The sequence below is a fragment of the Corvus kubaryi genome, unplaced genomic scaffold (genome assembly GCF_017639235.1).
Source record: "Corvus kubaryi isolate FWS band 111438036 unplaced genomic scaffold, C.kubaryi_AGA036_p1.0 37308, whole genome shotgun sequence".
NCBI classification, from domain to species: domain Eukaryota; kingdom Metazoa; phylum Chordata; class Aves; order Passeriformes; family Corvidae; genus Corvus; species Corvus kubaryi.
In genome coordinates this window covers 19,577,558-19,602,969 of record NW_024581096.1, presented here as the reverse complement: position 1 = coordinate 19,602,969, position 25,412 = coordinate 19,577,558, and the positions used below count along the sequence as shown (strand labels likewise).

Here is a 25,412-nt window from a genome sequence, read left to right as displayed (position 1 = left end):
CATATGGTTATAGATTTGTACTTTATTCATACATATACTTCAAATGTGTTAATTTTGATCTTGAAAGGTCTATACAAATAGGTTTAGAATTATTTACATGTTTTTTCTCTCTGTATTTATGATTTATAAAATGAATACCTACATTTTTGAAGAATTTACTGGATGTTGGTGGTGTAAAAAACATGCAAGACTTTCTCAAAGAAGATCACTATAAATTTATTTGAAGGAGGAGGTTGTCTTTTTGTTTTTGTCTGCTGAGGTTTTGTTTGCTTGCTGGTTTTTTGTTTGGTTTGTCTTTCCAACTATGTGGAAAGCCTAACTTTTTTATTCCAATAAGAGTTTATTGGAATAAATGCTCTCTATAGTGCGGAACACATGTAAGGTGTCAAAATGAATTTGCACAATAAATGTTCCTTTCAGATGTAAGAAACTTTCTTTTATTTCATCTGATTGTCTTAGTTTGGAAAAGCTGATAAGATCTGGAGAAACTCAAACTGCAGATTAGATATAAATAAGTGTGTGTACACATAAATGCAGAAATAGATGTGCCAGTATTCATTTAAAATATAGGGTAAACATTGATTAAAAAGTTAAATGTTACCTGAATTCCTAATTTTAATGCTGTCACTTTGAGTTTAATGCCACTTTAAGATCAATTTGGTATAATGGTCATGTTTTAGGCTTGCTACAAGCATTTCAAAATTTTGAGACAGAAACATACTAGTTTTGTAAGTAAAGGGGGAGGGGAAGGGTAAAATTAGTATTACACTGTACGTAGAAAAAAATAAGAGCTTAGCACTTTGTGAAAATGAAATTATTTTAGCACACATTTAATATTTAATTGTAGTCAAAAATGGGCATAAATTCCAAATGGCAGTGGATGTGATAATTTTCTGGAACAAATGACTAAGAGCAATTTGCAGTCTGCACAGTCTTTGGCAACATCACAGAGAGTTAATATAAGTGGTGTGTCAGGAAAGGAAGCACGACATAGAGCAGTAAACTGGACAGGCTCCAAGATGCTCATTAACCATGTGACTAATCTTAAAATGAATACATAATGCAAACGAGATGAGAGAGCAGCTTCCTGTTTTGGTGAGATATCACTGCATGAGATTGTGTCAAATGAGCAGTCGAGGGCATTAAGGCTGTGTCAGTGTCAAACTCTAATTGAAATGGGTACGGGATGGAAAGCACTCTAGCATTAAGCACATGAATTTCCATGAGGCTTCCTAACGAAGTAGTGCATTCACCAATGCATCAAATAAAACGCATTTACTCATCTTTAATAAGATGTTGGAAGTGTGTGGGTGAATTTAAGAAAAAAGATATAAAATGTAGATGGAAATATTCTAGGTTTATATAATGCTTACAAAAATTACCTGTGCTATAAAGAATATTATATTTGTTTTCAAGGTACAATAATGAAAAAGGAAAAAGCAAGGGAAATACAAACTCCTTAAAGATGAAAGAAGACAAAGGTGGGGCACATCAGCTAGATCTGTGAAGAGATATTGTCACAAAAGTACTATTCACATTCATATTTAGGGTACAAAAGTTTCTAGAACATTTCTGCTCTTATATAAAACAATGACTGCATGTGTAGACCGACCCTAAATTAAGTCCCATTCTCTTTTTTATAGAGAAAATAAAATATTTGGATGGACTGAGCAAGCCACAACTGGATTTGAGCCCCAAGATTGTTTGCTTTCTTTTTTTTCCTTTTATTTTTTCCTTTCAGTCATCATTCTCCATATATTTATTAGCCCTATCTGAAATGGGATAAAAAAATTCATATGAAATGATCAATTTGTCTCCAAAGACAGTCTCCCAAGGGTATTCAGACTGATTATGGAGATGTAGCAAAATTGCCTGTGTTTGTGTTCCATATTCATCATTGTTCAAAACAAGAAATGAAGAATATACAAGAATACTGGTGCATGCATTTGAACGATATTCTTAAGCCTGTGTTTTATTAATATTTTTCATTTTGCTATCATTTGGTATTATCTGCATTATTAAGAGATTAATAGTCATTTCTGTTGTAAAGAATTCTGACTTACGTATATCAAAAAGAGCTGAGATTATGGCTACTCTGTTTGACTAAGGTTCACATTTAAACATCCAAATTTTGATGTCTGCATTAGGAGTAGAGATTCAGCTCTTTGCTCACTTCCTTTATCACATGTTGTGAGAGCCTGCAGTTCTGCTTTGGTTTAGGACCCTCACCCAGAAAGCTGTAGATCTTCCACACGTCATGTGTGGCTGATATTTGTCCCCTGTGTGACACAGGATCTATGGATCACCAGAGCCCTTCTAGTCCAGTGAATGAAAACCAGAAAATATTCCCAAGAGCATATCAAACATCAAGGCTCCTGTGTGGGCAACTGGATAGCACCCATACTTAAGAGCAAGGAGATTTTGGCTACCTACCTTGCATATAGACACATATTTTGTAGCTTTCTAAATCTAGGTGCCTGAATTGTGGTGCCCTCTCTGACAGCTTGTCAGAAAAAGGACCTTCATAAGTCACGGTGATACCTCTCAGAGTGTCTGGATAGAGGAAAACAAAGAGTGAGCCTTGCTGTGCACAATCCTTGGTAAGATGGCAAAAGGAAGGAGAACAGTGCCATGTGTCTGGCAGAGTAGGTTATTCCATAGTAAGATAAATATAAGCCATGCATAGAAAAGTAGAGAGTAGCATTAAGAAATTAAGAATGCAAAAAGTTCCCAGACTGCTCACTTAGTTTAGGTTTCAAGGAGGCACCTTCAACAACACACCTGCTGCTTAGTGTCACTATTTTCTCTTACTAAGAAGGGAAATGGAAAACGTTTGAAACTACAGAGACAGGAGACTGGAAAATCACAGCAGATTTTTCTCGCTCTGATGAAAACAATTTGACTTTAAAACCAAAAAAATCCCAATATTTTTCTTTGAAATATATTTTTAAGGGTGGTAGTTTGCCTCTAAGGTGCACATTAGTGATAGTTGGATAATCTCTCAACATTTCAGTCTGAGATAAGTCGCCTTAGATGAAGTCTCAGATCATGATGAAATTTGATTCTTTCTGCTGAGAACTTCAGTATTTTTCTTGTTAAGGGAATAGTCTGATCCTATTCTAAACATGCTGTGCTACTCAGATACATGATCCCCTGCTCTAATGTTAAACTTTTTTTCTTTGAACTTTGCTTTCATAAGACAGCTATTCAGTCCTAAATCGTTTTCAGACTTCATGTAAGAAATTACCAAAGCAACAAGTTGCATTTTTCTGCATGTACTCAAGAAGAATCACCCCTAAAATTCCAGTCATACACTTAATGCCCAGCATTCAGCTTTTCTTATAAATACAACTCATGCAATTATTTTGAGGGCTGTTTACATCAGGTGACAGTTCTTTGTCAATTAACATTTTCAAAGACTTATAAAATGCTGCTTAATCTACTAATTTTCCTTTACTAGAATCTCTGATACAAACAATATCAGAGAAGCAAATGCAGTCAGTGTCTTTCTGGAGTGTAGGTGCCCCAGAGGCCTGATTCTCCAGGCATCATCTCCCCTCTCAAGTCACAAAACACCTTCTCAAAGTTTGGAAGTTGGTCAGAACACCTTGAAGAGTTTTTTGTCTTGGAATTTAGGCTTGGCAATGCAGTGGTCTGTGTCTATCTAACATGCCCTTAGAAAACTCAACAGAACTACTCTACTGTCAGATTCACTTCAGACACAGCAGTGCCCAACAGCAGCTACAGCTATGAGCCTCTGCACCATGCTGTGCAGTCTCAGAAGAGGAAATAGTGTAGAGATCAAGTGTAGAGCTATCTATCAAGAGCTATTAATATTATAATATATTAATATACATAGATATTAGTATATGTAGCTATTAATACCTAGAGCTATTTTTTGTGATAAATCATGCACAAGGAATGATATATGTGCTATCACCTGCTAGGAACAGACACTGGAGACTCAGAAACAGTCTGTAGTTCTGTGAGATGAAATAAGCCAAATCTAAAAACTCATTTGTGAAGAAAAAGATAAAATCCCACTGTTCATCTCTGCCCTTTTCTCAGCCTCACTGACACTCTGGCATTCATTGTACAATTTTTTAAGCTGATTCAACAATATTCCAGAAGAAAACTAAGCCACCCTAACATGGAATAGTTGCCTACCAGGTTATTGAGTTTAATAATTTTGGTAAAAAAATCTATTTCTCAAAGCTCAAAAAGTCAAAAAGGGTCACGTAGAAACACATACGGGGAAATGGGGTATAAGTGGGAATGAAAGAGAACACAAATGGTTTCATTTCTGGGACAGGTGAGGTGTGAAAACCCAGCCAACCATCTCATGCATCACTCTCAGACACCAGTCCATGAGCCAAAATTCCCTCTCAAGTTGATCTCTGTTGTCAAAAATAACTGTGAAAATTTGCTGTGCCACTGTGTGGGATTCCTTGGGATGTTGTCCATCTCCAAATGGGGAAAACTGGTTAAATTGTCTTTTGACCGCTATAGCTCTACTCTTTATATTACCAGTTGGAGCATTTACCTAATCAGAATTACCTTAGTTGATAATCTGGCTGGTGATATGACTTCCCTTTCTGCATTGTTTTAGAAATTAAGTAAACAAGCAAATGACTGCTTATTATGAGTCATTATTAATATTTTATTATTATATAAAACTTGGCAGATGGCCAGTGGTGGTGAGTAGAGTTAAATCCGGTTGGTGGCCAGCTCCATGGGGTGCTGTGATCCTATGATGCTATTTCTCCAGCATCTCTGCCCAACAAGTGCTTACCATGGCTGGAAGAGAAAAGTGTTTACTCTGTGTGCTGTCATGAGAGATCTATGCTTGCCTCATGTTCACATGCATAAAAGCACCAATACTCCTTAGCTGCTAATGGTTCATGCTTATTATTTTCCACACTCCATTAACTTTCTTTGTGTTAGAAGTGAAAAGTATTCCTGCCTCGGCCATCTTCTCTTCTTCACTGAGTAAAGGGTCAACGGAGGATCAAAGTACGGTGTATTACCCTTCTATTTCTTCAAGAAACCTGAGATTGTGTATCTGCTAAATACAGAGAGAAGAAAAATAACCAAAAGCTGTACAGAAGTGTGACCTTGTGGTTGGTCTCCCTAAGCACTGATTAGCCAGATTAAAACTGTAGAAGGAAGACAAAAGCCTTTTCTTATAAATTTCACAATACAAAACATTTCTGTGGTGTATTTTTATAATAGCAGTAATAGTAAGAATAATGATAACAATTAAACAATTTTATTAAAATTATTTCAAAATATCTGCCATATTCAGAGTGTAGAAAGAGTCAGCCAAGAATAGAAACCATTATTAAAATATTTTTGTCTGTTTTACACAAAACAATATATTTTTTTCTTCATACCAGCTTTGTACAGGGCAGAAGACCTCCAATTCAGCAATGGGTGGTTTTGGTTTGATTCCATTGAAAAACCTTTCAGTTCTCCCTATCCTGATCCACCAAGTCTCTGTCTGATCCATCCAGTAGTTTGAAACAGCAGAAGAACTTAAATGGTTCTTCTGCTGACAGAGGAGTTCATTCTCCGAGCTGAGCTCTTCAGTCCTCCTTTCAGGCCTACAACGATACCCTAATAATTACTCAAAAGAGAAAACTGAGACAGTATCTCCTTCTTAGGTTCTTCTCTGTTCTCTTGCAGCAGAGTTTCACTAGCACAATCTCATTGGTTTGAGCCCCTCATACGATCTGGGGAATTCAGCTCTGAATCTGTAGATCCTGGCTGCTTTTTACTGCAAGCAAGGTCTGCATCTGGATGGTGACATTAAAACAGGAGAGTTTATATGTTTATCCAGAACCGTTATCCACAGTGAAGTCACACCTATTGTAGTTTCTAATTAGTAATCTAAGTATACAAAGTGCTAGAGCATGCAATAACATCTGCGTCTCACGTCACTTAGATGAATAATGCTCCCAAATGTGAAATACAATAAAGAAAACCTAGGTTCTTGGGGCTAAAGTGGGGTGAATTGTCATGTAGTGTGGCTGCTGAAGATGTCTGAAGGTTCTGGGAATTAGATGGCTGAAGCTGGAGTGAACAATAAAGTCACTCTGTGGCCTTAGCCCCGTGGTTCTGCCGTAGCTGTCACAACCCTCATACAGTGACTATAGTTACCATTAGCGTCATGAACTTAGAAGAACTTGAAGCGAGACTTGCAGCCTATGAGTAGGGAAAACTTGCTGTCTCAGTTTGAGACAAATTGGTAGGAGAGGTCAGAAATGCACGCATCCTCTAGTAGAAGACAGATTTCAGCAGCCCCTCCCCCACAGGTTGGGAAAGAAATTTCTTGGAGGAAAGTGAAAAAAAAGCTGTTTATTTAACAAGCAAAGTGCACACAGGCACAAAATTGAAAAGGTTAGATAATAAACCTTCTTGTTGTGGAGAAAAACCTGGTAGATTCAGAGCCCTTTCTGTAGGTGTGGCTCTTCTCTCTCCGGAGCTGGGGTGCGGCATGGGGCCCTCCAGGCCGTGATATGGGGGCCTCCCAGTGATGTGTTCTGGACCAGAGCAAAGCTGAACAGTTTCAGAAAAAGAAGCCACAGTCCTGGGAAAACTCCTTGCTTTCAGCTAATGAACAAGAGCTAGTTAAAAAGCAAGAGAATGCAGCTCTTTTCCCTGCTGCAGAGCCGAGAGCTGGGGAGAGACCAAGCAAGTTACCTGTGTTTTGAACACAGCCACTGAAGGAATTCCACTGCCTTCACCCCACCTCTCTTGAATCTGGCTTAAAGGGACAGAAAGGCACAGAATTCATGTCTGGGCAATAAGCACGTTATAGGGGATACAGCACCATAAAGTCACCCCAAGACACTTGCTTACCTATATCCTGTATATTGTGATTAGCAAAATTATCCCATAAATGATTTCTGAAATTGAAAGAGGCACCCATTCCACGGTTTTCTAGAGGCGGATGATTTATCACACTCCATTCAAAATTCTTCGTCACAGGACAAATGTTTCCATTAACCTTTCTTTCATGGAAGCCAGCAGCCATCTACATCTTACTAAATCCAAGGCACCATCCATGCTAATAACCATGCAGATGTAGTCAACTCGCTAATTACTTCCCCTGAAATGACAAGAAGTGAATTCGTAGCTGTCAGATCCTCCCACTCAGTAGCACAAGCATGGACTTGAAAGAGCAATGAAATTGCTACCTGCTATTCTTGTTCCCCAAGATAAGGGTACTTGGACTCCTGCTAATTATCATGTTTTGATTAAACAGGAGTACTTTTTTCACTTTGTTCATGTACACCTTTGAATGAAATGAAATTTTTCTGGAAGCAGAGAAAGTAATGATATGCTTTTATTAAATATTAGTAGCATTATCTACATTGCAAGTAGTTTCTAACAGCAAGTGCAAAGGTTTGTCTGAGTTGTCTTCAACCTTAACTTGCAAAATTGCCAACTTTTGCAGAGAAATTGTAATTTCTCTGAGGGACACTTAACAAGTAAAATTTAGGCTTTTTGGAGGATGGCACTGCAAGTTCTGAGGAAGAGCTGTGTGAGTTTTCTGGGAAACAAGCTCTGTCCTATATAATAATGAATACAAATTTAGCCACATATGTGCATATTTGCAGATTAAAATCACAAATGGTGGTTTTGTTGACTACAGCATTTGCATCATAACTAAAAGGTGCTCCACTGGACCAAGTCATTGAGATAGACTCTGTTGGTCTTTCATTTAAAGCCCTGTTGTGTCCCAGCAGAAAGTCATCCTTTAAAGGAGGTGACTCAACCTGCACCCAGAAGAATCCTATGTTTTAAAATGTGTTGACATGTAAAAATGGAATGAGCTTATCCATCCATGGGTTTGGAGAAATGAAGGAAGAGGAGTGCATTGTTTTCTGGACTTCATCTTAGTTATATAAATTGTAATTTGATCTTGGTCAGAACTTGTAACAACTCTGTGGCCTTGTGAACATGCATTTTGCTTTAATTAATTTTATTTTGGAGGTGAAAATGCTTATCTGCAACTAGAAAATAAAATGTTGCAAACAGTAAAATATTAACACATAGTCTAGTATTATAAAAATGCCCAATATTTCTGTAGAAGGAGATATTTGCATTGGTGTCTTTTGTGTTTAATTTTAAATCTGCTCATGGCCCTAATATATTTTTCAGGAGTGAATAAACTCACATCTACTGTTATGCTCACATATCCTGCCGTAATTTATAAACTTTGGGCCCTGATGACAGAGATCTGACCACGTGCAAGGTGCTGATGACCAGACAAGGAAGAAATGAGTTTGCCTTGCTGGCTACCAAGGTTTTATATTTTCGACCTCTTTTGTCTGAAAATAGGTGTCTTACCTTGAATTTTCTATTGTACATTGTGCTGTCCTTGTTGGTTGCTACATATAGAAGAAAACCTCTCCTACATGAAATTGTTCAACACATTCATTCTTAATTTTAGTTCTTATTGGAAGCTCTGCAGGCCATTGTCTTCTTTTCCAACTGCTTCGTTAATAAACTTCATGATCATGAGAAACCCAATGGGAAAAATTAAATTTGACTGGCTCAAAGCTCAATTCCCTCAGATTTCTGATCACACAAAACATTTTAGAGCACAGATAGTGCTGGAGGTTTGGTTTGTTTTTTTTTCTTTTTTTGTACTTACTATAGAGAAAGTGAGGTTATGCTGCTTTTGCTTCCAGTGCTTTTCAGCAAAGAACTAAAGGGTACCACAGTAATGAAACAGGAAGCTGATATTCAAGAAGAAGTTCTTGTACACATCTATAAGTAAAACTGAAAAAAACCCCTAAAAATAGAAGATGGAATGTGCAATGGATAACCCATTTCCCAATTTTAAAGGCACTGGGTGCATTTCAGGTGACCAAGAAACCTGGCATGTACTTACCCAAAGCTGAAAATCAATCAGGCTGCTTCAGCAGCTCAGTGTTATCAGTCCTGCCCTGCAGACCACAGATCTGAAACATTAGGCAGCCCAACAAGAGGGAGAAAGTTGAGAGCAGCTGTTTTAAGACAGATACATAATGGCATTAGGAGAGGAGCACTGTGGTGAGGTGAGAACTGAACAGAAATGCCCATTAGGCTGAGGAAGATTTTAAGTGAATTATTGGAAACATATGCAGCCAAAGCCTAACATAAAGGAGTGAGACAAGAGTATAATGAAGAGGGCTGTTAAAATCTACTAATAAATAGTCATGCTGCATGGGACTTACTGGGCCTAAATTGAAGTTTTTATTCCTCTACAATGATTCTGGATGCTCAACAGGTTGCCCAAAAAGGTTTTGGACTCCCCATCCCTGGAAGTGTTCAAGGGCAGGTTGGGCAGGTCTTTGAGCAGCTTGGTCTAGTGGAAGGTGTCCCTACTCATGTCAGGGGAGTTGGAATGAGATCCTTTAAGGCCCCTTCCAATTCAAACAATTCTGTGATTCTATGATTCCCTGCCCTGTGCCACTCCAAGTATTTAGACACCATTTTTCATTGATTAGGATGAAATGCAGAGATTTATTTGACATAATTTAGTTGTGATTCTGCTTTCTGCTGAAGATATTAGCTGTTCTTCTATTAGGAGGATAAAATCAATTACGAGTGGTTCTGCTCTTTTTTTTTCAAACATAGATAATAAAAACATTTTAAAAAAATTATTTTTATTTGCATTTTCACTCCCGTGCCAGTTTGGACAAATTTGGAGGAAAATATCCTCTGATAGACCCCAAGACAACTCCTTAAAATTATGAATTATCTTATGAACTGCAGAATCACAGAATAGTTTTCATTGGAAGGGACCTCAAATATCATTCTTTCCAACTCCCCTGCTATGGGTGGAGATACTTTCCACTGGGCCAGGTTTCTCCAAGCCCTGTCCAACCTGACCTTGAACATTCCCACGCGTGGGGCGGCCACAGATACTCTGGGAAACCTGTGCCAGTGAAAAATCAAGGATTATTTTTTATGTGTCACTGGAGGTAGAGAAACCTCTAAAACAGAACTCAGCAGTTAGTTAAAAGCTTGTCATGACACTGAACAAAGGCTAAGTAAAGGAAACGAGGCATTGTGTTTCCAACTGAAATTAAGGAGAGATGGAATCTACAACAGTGATATGTATTTGAATTTAGCAAGGGCATTTGAAAACATTACAGAGTATTTTCTGAAGACATATGTGGACAAAACCTTGGTTTACTATCTTATCTGTAAATATGTTTATGGCAATTTGAATGCTAAAATGAAAACTGAGAGATAGAGATTTCTGTATTTGTTATCATGCAACTGAATGTGTAATGAATAAATGTATGAATTCCTTTTACGATAAGCACTTAACATGAATAATGTTTTATTTTTTCTCAGATTATTTTAATTTTCTCAAGGCCTACACTATAGGTTTTTTTACGGGCTAGCAGAGAAGTAATATTTGCATTAAATACTGCATTACTTACCTATGTATCTTTCATAAAAAGAGCTGAGGTGTTCAAAGTGTGTAGTTACTGAAGGAAGTGTTTCTAGCTCTGGATTTAGAAGGGAGAAGCAATTTTTTCTCTCTTCTGCAAACCATCATCATGATTCTTCTGGCTGGAATAATATTGTCTGTTACCATCACTTTTGTAGGCTGGTAACAAGCAACTTGTGCTGTTAGCATGAAACTGGGTGAAACCTGAAGGATCTGACAAAGACATGACAAAACTACACAAATGACAAATGGCAAATATAGCTTGATGCTGAGAAATAAAAACCAGCATCCCTGGGGAGAAGAATATGAAGTATTCTTTATTGCAGATATACTTACAGAATCACAGAATAAACTGAGTTGGAAGGGACCCACAAGGAAATCCCACCCCTGGCCCTGCACGGGACATCCCCAAGAATCACACCATGTATAATGATGTAAGAGAGCTGGAACCAGAATTTACATATCCTAGATAATAGCCTACAACTAATATCCCTACTTGCATTATTTTAAAGGATACTGCTGCCTATGTGAGTATTTACAAAATACAAGGCAATAAAATCTGTCGGTCCTGCACCTCTAAACCACCCATTGCTTATCATGTGTGCATAGCTTATAGGAAGGCAACCTCTGTGACCTGGTGTCCTTGTCTGCAAAGTGCTGATAGCAATGTTCACCTAAATTATAAAACACTCATAGTCCAGGAAAATAATTATATGCTAAGGGAGGTTTTAATACCAATGTTTTTTGATGGGTAATTCCTATGACATGCATATTCTTATCTCAAACAGGAGCAGTTAATGTGTAGTATTTGGTACAGTGGTTTATGGCTCTGTTCATACAGTATTTTTATTTAAAAATTCCTTGGTGTAAATAGAAACAGAACCCATAAAGCAAAAGACTCATGACCATCCTACATTCAGGAGCATTGCTAAATTAAAATGCATTTGTAGCAGATAATCTAAGCACACCAAGAACTGTGTCTTCTGCTGTTGCTTTGGCTCACAGGGAGAACAGCAAGAGGCAGAATTCCAGGTGTGGCTGACTGAGCTTGGATTCCTTCTGCTGGCTTGACACCTCCTCAGTCAAATAAAATATCTTTTGGCTCACCTATATATGTGAATCTGATCATTTTTTACTGCAATTGGTATTGTATAAGAGGAGAGGAGAGACTTTATTTAGAAGGCATAGAAGCAGAATTAACAAATGGAAGAAAGAAGCATCTGACCTATATTTCAGGGACTGGAACATGTCTGAAATGCAGATGAAAAGCCCATTAGAACTCCCCTTTAAACTGTACACCATCCAAATCTATTTGTCATGAAGCAGTTACCTGCTCATAACTGAAAAAGTACTTTGATATATTTTTTATGAATTCAGCTTCTCTAAGGTAACTGATCGTAACACAACCTTGCATTAATTACTGTACTTCTGTCTCCAGAATTATGTCCTATAAACAAAGAAAGCTGAAAAAACGAAAAAAAAAAAGGTCATGCATTAATCTTACACACACACACACCAAAAAAAAAAAAAGAAAAAAAAATCTTAATAACATAAAGCTTAAAGAACTTTTTTCTTTGTTTTTATTATACTGCAAAGGGCAACCAAACAATTAAGAAAGAGAAGTTAAAAAATAAACCTCTCAAGAATTTTTTTTTACTTGGTTTAATTTAGACAGTGAATAAAGAAAGAAAGCATTTAAAATTAAAAAGAAAAAGGTACCATTCAGAAAACAGTTGGATCTCTATTTGTTTTGTCCCACCTTGAAATACAGTAAACAGTCAATAATCATTGAAGCCAAATGATATCATCCTCTGGGAAGAATTTTATATCTATTTTAATTTTTAGTTTTCATCTTCGTAGGAAATAAGATTCTAAAAAATCGACATTATATGTAGAAAAAAAAATCTTTAATAGTACAGTTTATATATCCAGGCATTGTTCAGATTGCAAGGATGTGGGAGTTTTGCTTTGTTCTCTTTTCAGTACCCTAAGAAATGTTCATTCTTGCAGTCAGGGCTTGAAACACAGTTAGCAATACCAATAAACTCCATCCACAGATTTTTTGTGTAATAACCTCCTCTTCTGCTGAATTTTACTCAAGCCAAAAGTTGACACTTTACAATTAACACAGAAAAAGACTAATCCTGATCTTAATATAAACAATATAGTTTTAGTCTGATTTATTGCCTGATGTCTGATTAGTATTCATGTCTCTATTTTGTATGTTGCCTTAATGCTTTACTGAAACAACAGCTGGATTTTGGCCATTTATTAAATACCACTCCTTAGAGATGTAGAATGTAAAGTAGAGATACACATGGTTTAGCAGCCCCCAAATTATCTTTAAAGGGAGCATTATATTTGTATTTTAAATTAATTAAGTAAAAGAAAGTGTAGCGTACTGAAACACTGTTAGTACTGTAAATACACCAGACACCAGTTGGTGTATAATGTGGATAATTATTAAAGGGAGGATATTAGAGTGTGGGTTTATTAGTGTTCCTGATGAAGATTTTCCTGCTTTGTTTCATATACATTTAGATGCAGCTTCAGTGGAACATCTTCACTTCTGTTCTACTCTGTCCACATGTGAGCAGTGTGTTCCTGCTCTTTACAGCAATGTCTCAGAACTTCTCTTTCCTTACCATGACCATAAATTGTACCCTGCTGCCTGGACTAAAAAGACCAGCCACACAGCAGTCTCTTCTGAAATCCTCTGGGAAACATGCAAAAATACTGTGGTTTCTGCTTAACATCATAGCTACCACTGAACCAAAAATATGGGTTCAACATACAGATATATCCAACTCTCAATCTCTAGGAGGTGGTTTCTCTCCAGGTTAACTCCTCTGCCCCATAATCTAAGTAAAATAAAGATATTTGCCCATGTAAGAGACATAAAAGAGAACTAAACCTCTATTTACACTACTTTCTGTGATGAAATCACAGTTTAGAACTATTAATTGTAGAGCAGAAGTAAGTGGTACAGCTGTTCCATTTGGTGCATACGACATGATATGGGAAACACGGGTTTCAATTTATGCATCTTGCTTCTGCCTTCGGCCTTGGAAGGAATGCAACGTCCAGGAGATCAGTGAATCCCCAGCTCAATGGAAGGGCAGTGCCTCTCAAAAGAGCAGCTGTGTTTGAGCATTAAGAAAGTGATAGCTCATGAGTGGGTCCTATGATTTGTTCTCTGCTATGAGAGTGTGTTAGCTTAAGACAGTGATTTCCTTGATAATTGAGGGCTTTAGGACTTCCTCTTGAATGTGTGCCTGAAGAAAATTCGGGGTTAAAACTCCCTCTTATTTTCCATCCAGATGCAATTTGAAAACACCCCAACTGAGGGCATTTTTAGGCATTTCTATATTACCTGTACTACCCTGCTTTTACAAAGGAAACTCATATCCCCTTCCTGTTTCATCTCTACATTTCTTGGGGCAAAAGCAAATCTTATATGTGAAAACCCTTTGACTAGAAAACTATTTAGATTCATGCACTTGGTCATAGCACAATAGAACATGTTTTTCTACCACCAACAGAAGACATTAGCATGCATCAAGAATTAAAATGGGACAGTGATTCTTATACTTCTTTGTGAAATGTTTTAAGGTCAGTATTTAGGGAAAACAAAATGAATGAAAATGACAAAATATCTTTGTGGATTCAGTGTTATGTCTGCAAAGTAAAAATATTATAAAGATAGTCTGGCTCCAGCATTTAACAGTTGAAACATTACTGATGACAGTGACATTATATCAGGGTACACCTGGAGTAGCTCAGCAGGGTAGATATCTTACATTTACTTGCTGAAAGCTGTGGCTTATACTCAGAGGCCAGTGGGTCTTTTAGTTATAACTAACTCTGCACTTGTAAATCATTTTGCTGGAAAAAAAAAGACAGGATTTATCTAGCTTCATTTTTATCCAAGTAGAATTTAAGTAGGAAAATTTCTGTCTGCATTAGCTGTTTTAAAGCTACTGTATAAAGATTCACATTAGTCTAAGTGAAAAGGGAAGTAGGGCCACTGGCTTTAGAGAATCCAGCTGCAGAGCCAAGAATGCAAGCTAAATTTATGGAAGTCATATGTTAATTGTATATGCAGTAATTTAATGCAAATAGGCACCCACCAGCATGGAATTAATAATACTTGATAGTATTAATAGAATTCATGTGAAGGAAAGACCATGTTTGATTTTACATGTTTTCCTACTTTTCTTTTAATTTTTAGTTAACAAGAAAGATAAAAAAATAAAAAGAAAAAATCTACTGCAGGTAGATTGCACTGTCATGCAATAATAAATTACTTAAACTGCAAGTAGCCCAATTCCTTTTATATGGTCCCTCTTTGCCACAGAGTTTCTTATTCAGCAATCCCTACAAAAAGATCTATTAACAAAAACATATGGTGGTTGGAGTGCTCTGGCTTTCTCAGCAAGGTAATATATAATATAATTAATTGAGCCTCTGGGCCATCTTAATATCAATGGGATTAGGTATTTGTTTAAAGAAAGTCATGTGCCTATTAATTTGCTGAATTGAGGCCTAAGATAAAGAGGAAAATACTGCATGTGATTATGTCATAAAAGATAGCAATCCTCTGGCTACATAGGAGGGGTCTGAGTTAAGGCTATGCAGAACCATGTATTCAAAAGCTTTAGTTTACCAGGTGGAAAGCAAGTTTTTACATGTTGTGTAAAGTGCTGTATGATGCAACATGTATAGTAGGGCACAAGGAATGTCCCAGGAATTCCAACTACCTGCCATATAATCCCATATTATTATCTCAGTATTATTTCAACAGTTGTTGAGAGCCTATTCCTGAGGGTCTCTGCTAGGACTGACTCTTAGGACAGGCCCAGCCACAGGCTCATGGTGGTTAATGATGCTTCTCAGATACCACAAATGCACTTGTCTTGTCTTCACACCTCAGTGCACTTCCAAAGCACAACGTCAGACACAGAAACCACTCAGGCTGCTCTGCATGATTGTTCAATTAAAGAGCACAGATAATTTCCAAGACTATTTCAAGTATAAACACGGGCCATTATCTACATGTCTTTTAATCATACGAAGAAAATACAAATGTTGAGAGGGCAATGAAACCGAAATGTGAGGAAAACTTCTTATGCAAATAGTTGTTCACCTTTTCTTTGTTTTTCTTCTCCTAAATTTAGTTGACAAAATCATGAGCTAATGGAAGGGTCCACAAAGCAGAGTTTTTCCTCCTCTGCCTGCATCTATGAAGAGTGTGAGGACATAGATTACAGAATCTATTTTCAAAAAGTCTATTCTCAGCCTTTCTGGAGATATACAGAAGTTTTAATAATTGCTCTGACATGCCTGTTCAGCCACAGGGAGTCTATCCCAATAATTTAGACAATCTTTAAATTGAAACAATTTGCTGGAAAAGTTATTTGAATGTGTCACTGTGGTAAGGAGAAAAACACTCTGTTGCATAGCATCAGCACAACAACTCTGAATCTTTGTGACCTAAGTAACGCCTGGGGTCTGTGCTTAAAGAGGTGGAAATGTTTCCCTTTTAAAGGAAGGGAAATTTAATTTTTGTATTTTGACATCGTGTGATACAAGCGATTCTCTTTTGCTATTGCTTTGTAGTGACGATAGGATTTCAAAAAGGGACTTTTGAAATAAAACAAGGTTAGGTCAGACTGAAGAGCTCTTGAAAAGCCTACTCCAAACTAGTAAAGCTATTTCATTTTCCATTCTCTGAGCCACTCATATCTTAAGCAAAGTGCGCTGTGTTTTTCAGAGGATGCCTATAAAACTCAAGTCCGAATTGATGATGAACCAGCCTATTTGGACATTCTAGACACTGCTGGACAGGTGAGTAATTCTCCAATATGAGTCATTCAATCAGAGACAAACTCAAAGATTTTAACCTCGGACGTATGGGTCACAGTCCTAGGAACAAGGTTCCCTATTCAAACATAAAGGAAGCAGTGGCAGAATAACACAGAGGAATTAACAAAGGAGAAGATTAAAGGAGTGCTGCAGTATAGCACAGTATAATTTCCAAATCTCATCACAGGAGACAGACAGGCTGAAATGAGCAGTAGATAAAAAGTTGTTTGTTTCTTTTTCTTTTGTATGCAGGAACATCTATCACAATAATGGAATGAATAACACTGTGTTGATTGTCTTACGTCTTTCTCAGTCCTCCTTTTTTATATGTATTACAGGAATTTTCTGGTCTGCTTTTAGACTAAGTATTTTGTTACATTTCCTCTTCTACCCACATTATATTTAAATATCAAATGCTCACGCATAAGGAAAATATCTTCATGCCAGAAGTAATACACAGTGTACATACAAAGGTTTTCCAGAGAAAGCTGTGGCTGTCCAGTCCCTGGAAGTGTCCAAGGCTAACCAGGATGGGACTTGGAGCAACCTGGTCTAGTGTAAGGTGTCTCTGCCCATGGCAGGGGGGTTGGAATGAGATGAAATTTAAGCTCCCTCCCAACCCAAACCATCCTGTGATTCTGCCATTTCTATGACAGCATGTCTGCTGTGTGAACATCAGTCAGGGGATTAAGTTTCATATACAGTAACAAAGAAGAAGGTTAAGTAAAATAATTTATTCTACCTGACTCAGTTAATTCCCTTTCCATCTCAAGATATTTTTACTGTTTAATCAAAGTGCTGCCACTTGCTGATCTTTTCCTCAGGTGTGTCTCAGGGTCTGTTTGAAGGATTTTGTAGTTTCTCAAGTTTCCATAGTGCATGTGCACCGTGTGCAGGAATGAGACAACCAACAGGGAACTTAAATGTACTTAAATAAACAAAGAAATATCTGAGAAGGAAAAGCCTGGTAACCTTGTTTTCAGCTTCCCAGATGTCTGAATGCACCTAAGATGGGTATTGAAACTGGTAGGGAGTGCAGTCTGCTGCCAGAAATTTACAGGAAGTTCATCTGCTGTCAGTCATTTTCACATACACAATTTTTGCATGATTTTTTTTTATTTTGGGTCATATGAAAAGGCTAGAACTAAACCTCATTCGTAATTTATGGGAGGGGGATATGATTGCCAAGGTTATGAGTTTTATCAGAGCAGACAACTGTAAGGTAAGGAAAGAAATCAGAATAATTCAGTCAGTGGAAGGTGATAAGAACAATAGAAGAGGAAAGCTCATAAACAGAGTTTTAAATTTTGTCTCTATTAGGAAGAGAAACATCTACAATATTAGAGGTCCATGGCATGTAGCGACCAAGTAAAGAAATGTGGTGCAGATATTTCACAGAATCATAGAAATTTTAAGGTTGGAAAATAAGATCATTGAGCCCAACCATTAATCCAGCATTACCAAGCCCACCACTAAATCACGACTCTAAGTGCCACAGCTACACATTTTTTAAATCCCTCAGAGGATGATGACTCCACCACTGTCCAGGCATCCTGTGCCAGGGCTTGAAAACCCTTTCAGAAAAGAAATTTTTCCTAATGTCCAATCTAAATCTCCTTTGTTCCCTCAGCCATTCCTCTCTGTAGCGAGCAGAGGCCTGTGACAGAAGCCCCACACTCAGCAGATCCATCAGCCCAGGCCATTGCACAGCCTAGGCATAGCTATTCTACTTCAGTTGAAATGATTCTACCAAGTCGATTTGATATGACAAAAACTGTTTTAAATTCCCCTGTTGTTCCAGTGCAGATTGTCATCACTGAAACACATTCCCAGTGTAACTAGGAAGCTCTTCCCACTTTCCTTCCCCACAATTTTTCAGGAGCTGTCCATTCTAAGTGTCCTGGATTTAGCTGCTTGTCTTTGCAGATGTCTTTGGATTTGTTGCCCCTCTATCTGCACTACACAGCTTCAGAATAAATCAAGACCTAATCCAACTCCCATTGAAGTCAGCAGCTGAAATAGGCTCTTTCTTCACAGAGGACTTAATGGTGCTCTCACCAAAGCTCACACAAATTCTGCTCTGACTTTGGTGACTCAGGGTAAAAATCCAAAGCACCCAGTTGGGCTGCTGCTGCTCTGTGCCTTGATGGTACCTAGTTGTTTTTATTCCCCTGGGTTTTATGTCAAATAGGAGATGGTGTTACAGCTTCTAAATCAGGCAGTAGAAATCTCATTTGTCTGGGTGTCCTTGCAGTCATAAATACTTCATCATCAACTTTGAATAATGACTTTAATCACTTCAGAAGATCAAGGAGCTAAAATTGTAATTCATCGCTATTTGGGAACACAAGAAGTCAATAGAGAAACTGACTGAATTTAATGTGTTTTGTTGTTGTGCTCAAGGATATATTTCAACAAAAATGTTTCTTCTTTCCCTCCTGTATCTATGGACTAACTGAGAATTTCAACACTGACCAAATTACCTACTAATAATTGTTTTCAATTGTCATGTCTAGACTTAAAAACCCACATGTGATTTCATACCTGACACTGCATAAAAGTCTTTGATATTTTAACTGGTAGATCCAGTATGAAGCACTTAAATCATAAATGGTGCTTCAAAAATACATTTATGTTCTCAACTTTCTGAAGCTGAAAAAGAAAACAAAACATTCAAACAATGTGAAAACCAGAAATACTAATAAACTTGCTCATCTAGTTCCTGATTTTTCTCTTCTCATGAATATACAGACACTATAACATAGACCAATTGCTTGTCTCAGGAAGAAAACTGATGTTCTGTGAACTCTGGATACGTATTTTATACACAATCATTTGCCCTTTTGTGCTCTTCCAGTACTATTTTTCTACTGAAAGCACAACAAGAGGCATTTTCTTAATGAGTGTAAGGGTTGGTGCAAGCAGTTTTGCTTCACTGAACCCACTACAGCTGCTTTTCACCACCCTCTACACCTGCCAGCCAAGCAGCCTGTGTTTACTCACCACAGTCAAATTCAGACAGAATATGTTTACCTCAGACAGTTTCAGGAGCAGGTATTGATGGAGCTCCTTATAGCTGGATTGTCATAAACAGACCTAACTTGAGCTGTTCCTACCAAAAAAGCTTGTAAATGTGTGATGCTGCAAGGAAATGAGCAAAAAATTGATGCTGATATTCTTTTTCAGTGGCACAACCAAGTATAGAAGAAGCTGCCAGTAATTCCTTTGGTTAGCTGTCAGTGATGCCTTTGGCTCTTTAACTAGAAGTCATATTCTTAACCCAAAAGTTTTCTTTTTGCAACTACATTTCAATTAAATCCAAAACAAGAAGAAAATAAAGCCAAGCAGAGTAAATGTGAGATTAAGATCATATTTATAAAATTGAAGAAGTTTCTTTTTTTAGCTTTTTTACTAGCTACAGTAGGGCATGTGGAGTATATAGGACAAACTTAATGGAAATCTGCAAATGCAAATTAGTATCCATAAAGATAGCTTGAACTTCCTTGTTCACCCATATGGGAGATTTTTTGAGTAACATTCCCTTGAAATTCACCTGTGTCCATTGAGTTTGGAAGTGGTGTTTGTGGCAATAATTCTGGGATTTCCCTTTTCTTGACCAATGCATCATAAAAATAATCTGCTCTTACATACATTTAATCTAAACTGATGTAGTCTTTGGTTTCCAGCAAACTTGCAGGTGCAAATGAAGGGACATTCAGCCTTCAAGCACTTTATTCTGCATTCAGTTCCCTTCACAATTATTCTCAGGGAGTGACAACCCCCAACTGCTCCAACCGCGCACAGAAAGCCTCCACACAGTTATAGAAACCTTCTGTTCACTCATTTACGCTTTCTCACCCTCTCTTCTAGCTTAAAAATATGTTGCTACTTCTGCAGCCCAGAAGTATACTCCTCATGGAGCACAGCAGTTATCTCTCCTGCTGTATTTATGTTGACTGGCACAGGAGCTTTTATTCCTGCCACAGCTTTCCTCTATGTGACACATTACCCAATCTCTCTGTGTAGACCTCACGCCGAACACTAAAAGAGCAGCAGAGTTCCCTTCACTGAAAAACAATCTGATCTGATATGTAAAAGAGGCAAAAATTCTTTTCAGATACAAAGCAGGCAAGTATGTGGAAAAAATGGGTTTCTGTACCTGTCAGCGAGACAGTACATTCCGAGATTATTGCACCAATTTTTGTTTGCTAAAAAGTGAGCTTTTTATGATAAACTTAGTGCACCAGGATATTTCCCAGGTGTGAGTCAGAGACTTGAAAAATTGGCCTTAAAATGTGATGGTATGCCATTTCAGGGAGATTTTCCTTTGTCTGGAGCTGTGTGCGCATGAATTCATTTCCAGGCAGACACTTTTCAACCTGACAACAACAGCGCACTCTGTACTGAAATCCATCTCTCAAATTGCTAGCAAATCACAGGACATGTTTATCCTGCCAACCTGCAGGACTATGATTCTTACCCCCTGCTTCAAGCTTTGAAGAGGAACCGTATTAGTCCCAAGAGCCCTTCAGACAAACACACTTTCTCAGACTAAACACTATAGTCCAATGATTCACTCAGGCTGTTATCTGAGACCCTTCTGCTTATTATCTAAACATGCTGCTCTAATCCTGAATCAATGGAAGTGAAATCTCAAAGTACACTAGTGCAGCTTATCTCAAGGAAATGTAAAATGCCTTTTTGGCAGTAATTATGCCTTAATGGGTCTTTACAGCATGTTCTTGTAAGGGGAAAATAATTTTATTGCACTTTCTGCTAGGTACTGTAGTGCATAAATGAAATCCATTTTATTTTTAAAGCATAGGGATATTGAAGTAAGTAGCAACTATTAATGCAGTGTCTTAGGTGAGAAGAGCATTAGTATTATTTCCTTTGTATGTTGTTGCTCCACAGGCTGTTGAAAACATACTTTGAAAGTCAAATCACCACACTGAACACTTCCTGGGTTCTCAATACAAGTTGTGCAGTAATATCTGGGAAGAGCTAAAATCTCTCCCTTGACCAAGTAATTTTATTTGCCAATGGACAGATTGCGAAGAATCACTTATTTGGCACAGATACAGAGTGGAAAAAACAGTTGCAGTAAATCTCAGATGAAATTGCAGACCTGACACCAATTTCCTTCAAATCATGGGCAAAATATTCCTTGACTTCAGTAGGAAAAGATCTAGGCATATACTGATAAAAAGGAGTATATTACCAAAGGAAGAACAGGCAACTGGCAGCCAAGATTCCCAACTTCCTTTCTCATCCGTCCCCATGAGTGAATCATGATGCAATAAAGGGTGGATCAGTTTGTATTTGTAGGCCTGCATTTATCTTCCTGTCAAACAGGTGCAATAAAACATTGCAGGGAACAAGCATTTAGGGTGAACATGAGCATTTATTGAGTCCGACAATACTGGTTTCCTGTCCATTGCTACCATTCTGCTTCAGCAAAGTCAGTGGTAGTGGTTCCATACTGCTGGTGGAGCAAAACTTTCTGGTGTTTTCTGTTTTCTTTCAACAAAGGCTTGATTTTTTTCTCTCTTGAAATGCTTTCCCTCTCACTGTTCTGTGTCTTTCTCTAACTGGCAACTTCCAAAACCACAGTGAAACACAGTGATGCTGCTGAAAGATTTATGGTTTTTTCCTTTTTAATAAAATCAGAACACAAGAAAAGAAAATAGATTATTACAAATTTTGATAAAAGTAGAAACATCTTTTTTTCTTCTTTCCAGGCATTTCTTTGCAGCATTTCCTTCTGGATTTTTGGTTTTGTTGTTGCTGGGGTAGGGTTTTTTTATTATTTTATTTAATTTGGCTTTGAGGTGGTTTTGGTTGGCTGGTTGGTTTTGTTCTGGTGTACAGTGAATGGAAAATATCTATATAAACATATCCCATATGAGTAAACTTCATACAGGTCCTCCACAAATTGTGATAATGTAAATTCACCTTTTCTCCCATCACTAAAAAATATTCTGCACCTTTTCTTTACACCAGTGAATGGTACTGAAGTACTTTGAAGTTCCAGTAGACACTGCACATACTCTGTGTCCTGATTTCTTTATATGTACATATGTGACTGTCCTAGATAATATCACCAGGAATTCCATTTTACATAGGCTTGATATCAAAAGCTACTTGTTACCGAGCAGTTGTACACAAAACAGGGATGCCAGTGGGCAGAAAACTGTATTCTACCTCTGTCAGTTTTCACAAAGCTCATATCATAATGATATTTCCAGGACTAAAATATTGGCTTGAATACTGAGAAAATAAGCACGTATTACAGCACCACATGGTGCCCATTTCCCCAGACCAAATGACCAAGAAAAGTTATTTTGCAGAGCAGGGCATTAATGCTTCTCAGGAAAAGTAGGTTGCGCCCAAAAATGAGATTTTCAAAATTAAATGTCTTTTATGCCATTCTGTAGCCTTGAATGGTGGTGTCTCCAGGCAAAGAGAACAAAAGCAGAGAGTTACATAGTGTTATCTGAATCATCCAAACATTTCACTTATAAAACCGCATGAGAAGGACTGCTGGAAAAGGCTTTCTAAAAATGTGATTTTTATATCCCACTACCAGGAGGGGAATGGAAAAGCTTAAAGACAGGTAATGTCTTTCAAGCTGGAGTTTCAATAATTTTGCCCCAGAACCTGGAAGTGAAACTGCCTCCTACCAATCAAACAAACAGACAAAAAACCCCAACTAACAAACAAACAAACAGAAAAGTAAACCTCAGCAAATTTTGAACTCCATTGCTTGTTACCTTTATAATCTGAGAAATGTTATTCCATCCATCCAGATTTTTCAAAGAGGGATTGAGAGCAAAGTAGAAGCTCAATAAAATAATTAATGAAAATATGAAATATTTTCTGAGAAGTTTTTTCAATTTTTTTCCTTAACAAGCTATATTTTGGATATATATTTTTCTCACTTCCATAGAAGAAAGATTGCACAACTTGAGTAGACTTTCATGCCCATTTTTATTTTGTGCCTCTTGGATGAGGAGAATAAATTATTGTCATGAGTGTTCCATATCATTATCAGAGCTGTGGGATGATGTGAGACAAACCACACCAGGGAACGATCTTTTCTTTTAATTAGACAAAAAACTCACAAGCTTAGCAGTGGCCACATTGACTGTACCTGTGTCAGAAATCAGTGTGGTACCTGACTAACACCATGGAGAAAGCTGAAGAAGTCAGGCTCCACTAACTTTTGGACTTGCATATGAGCTTTGGCCCTGTGTAGGAGAGTTTTGGCGTATCTCAGAAGATACTCAATGTCTTTCAGGATCATAAAATCATGGAATGATTTTGATTAGAAGTGATTGCAAAACCCCTGCCATGGGCAGGGACACCTTCCACTAGACCAGGGTGCTCCAAGCCCCGTCCAACCTGGCCTGGAACACTGCCAGGGATGGGGCAGCCACATCTCAGGGCAACCTCACCACCCTCACAGGGAAGAATTTCTTCCTGATATCCCATCTAACCCTGCTCTCTGTCAGTTTAAAGCCATTCCTCCTTAACCGGTCACTCCATGCCCTTTTCCAAAGTCCCTCTCCAGTGCTCTTGTACCCCTTCCTGGAAAGTGCTTCAAGGTCTCCCTGGATCCTTCACTTTCTCTGTTGGATCTATTGATCTAACCAAGGTACCTCATGACTTACTGTTTTGGAGCTCTGCCTGTGTCCTCACAGTTTCTTGTTAGTTGTTTTTTTTTTTTTTTTCTCTAATGCAATTCAGTTGCTCCAGAAATATTTGTGCATACGGAAATGAAAAAAAACATGTTTGGAAGCCACAGGAACATGACAACTCAGTCATTTTGTGTTACAGGTTCACTTTGTCAGCAATACAAAAACCATGCAGGATTGTAAAAAAGGTATTTTGCATTCATTTTGGTGGTGATTTATGTAGTCCCCAGGGAACACATCCCTCAGATAAACACTGAGCTAAATTTCAGTCGCAGAAATGAGTGCACTATTGATTCAATGTTACAAAAGTCTAAAACAGCCACTCCACAGATTGCTTGCTCCTTCCCCCCTTTTCACGTTCTCGGATTATATTATATCTCTGCTGATAAGTAGGGCACAGGGGAGGGGAGAGATAAACCTATGTTGTGGAATTTTTAAGGTAAGCACACTTGTTAGAGAAGTCATCATGAAAGAGGATATATGCAAACCAGAACATAATTTGCAGTCATTTATCGGAGCAATGAGGTGTTTGACTCCACAGCCTCCTGGTTTACTTCTGCAAGGCTGCACAAGGCCTCACTGGGGAAGGTGGCAAGTCTGTGATGACCACAGAAGCTGACAAGAGCATGTCAATCCCTGCAAAACCTCTGCTTGCAGCTGTAGTCATTACCTCTTCACTAGTGGCTTGTTTGTTTTTTTTTTTAATCTCTGCTTCTTACTAAAATGTAATTACCAAGCTATTAATTTTTCCCTTTAACCGTTTATGATGCATTTGTGATAAAAGGTGAAAACTGGCTTTATTCTTATTTTGCATATCAATGAGAATGGGGGAGAAATATTATGTGGTGCATGATAAACCAAATGCATTTGGGGGTTTTAGAGGTAGCTAACAATGAAGATTGCTTCAGTGCCTGCATTTAGAAGAAAATTGCTAAGGTGTTTATCCCTCAGAGAGAGACCATTAGCATGAATATGAAAGAAAAAGGCAATTTTATGAGTTAGGGAGTGTAACACTGAGGAATTTTTACTGGCATTGTGGAGAATTGATATGGTGATTTCATCCATATTTAGGGATGAATAAAAAGTAGATATCATCTCCCAGGTGATGGACTGCATCTTTTCATTACTGCACATGACAAACCATCTTGGGGAGGGCAGGATTAATAAAGTTAACAAAAGCAGAGTTGCAGAAAACTGTCAAATATGTTATGACGTGGAGGCAGAAGGGCAATTAGAGTGGGAACATTGGGAATCTCAGTGAAAAGAAGCTGTATCTGGAGGCAGAGTCTGAGTGCCACTGCAGGTTATTTACTAGTTCCTCAGCAAGAAAGAATGGTCACTTTGTGATGTTATATTTTGTAGTCCTGAGTTATTTTACTGGAAGTTGCTCAAAT

The 25,412-nt window shown here is 37.8% G+C and overlaps 1 protein-coding gene across 1 annotated transcript in view; it reads left to right on the top strand.

Moving 5' to 3' along the window:
* The window catches only part of RIT2 (Ras like without CAAX 2), a 182,147-nt gene that overhangs the window by 59,186 nt on the left and 97,549 nt on the right, over window positions 1–25,412 (top strand). The window contains exon 3 of the mRNA XM_042028769.1: window positions 16,230–16,303. Within this exon, the coding sequence (XP_041884703.1) occupies window positions 16,230–16,303 (74 nt within the window). The remainder of the gene's footprint in view (window positions 1–16,229; window positions 16,304–25,412) is intronic.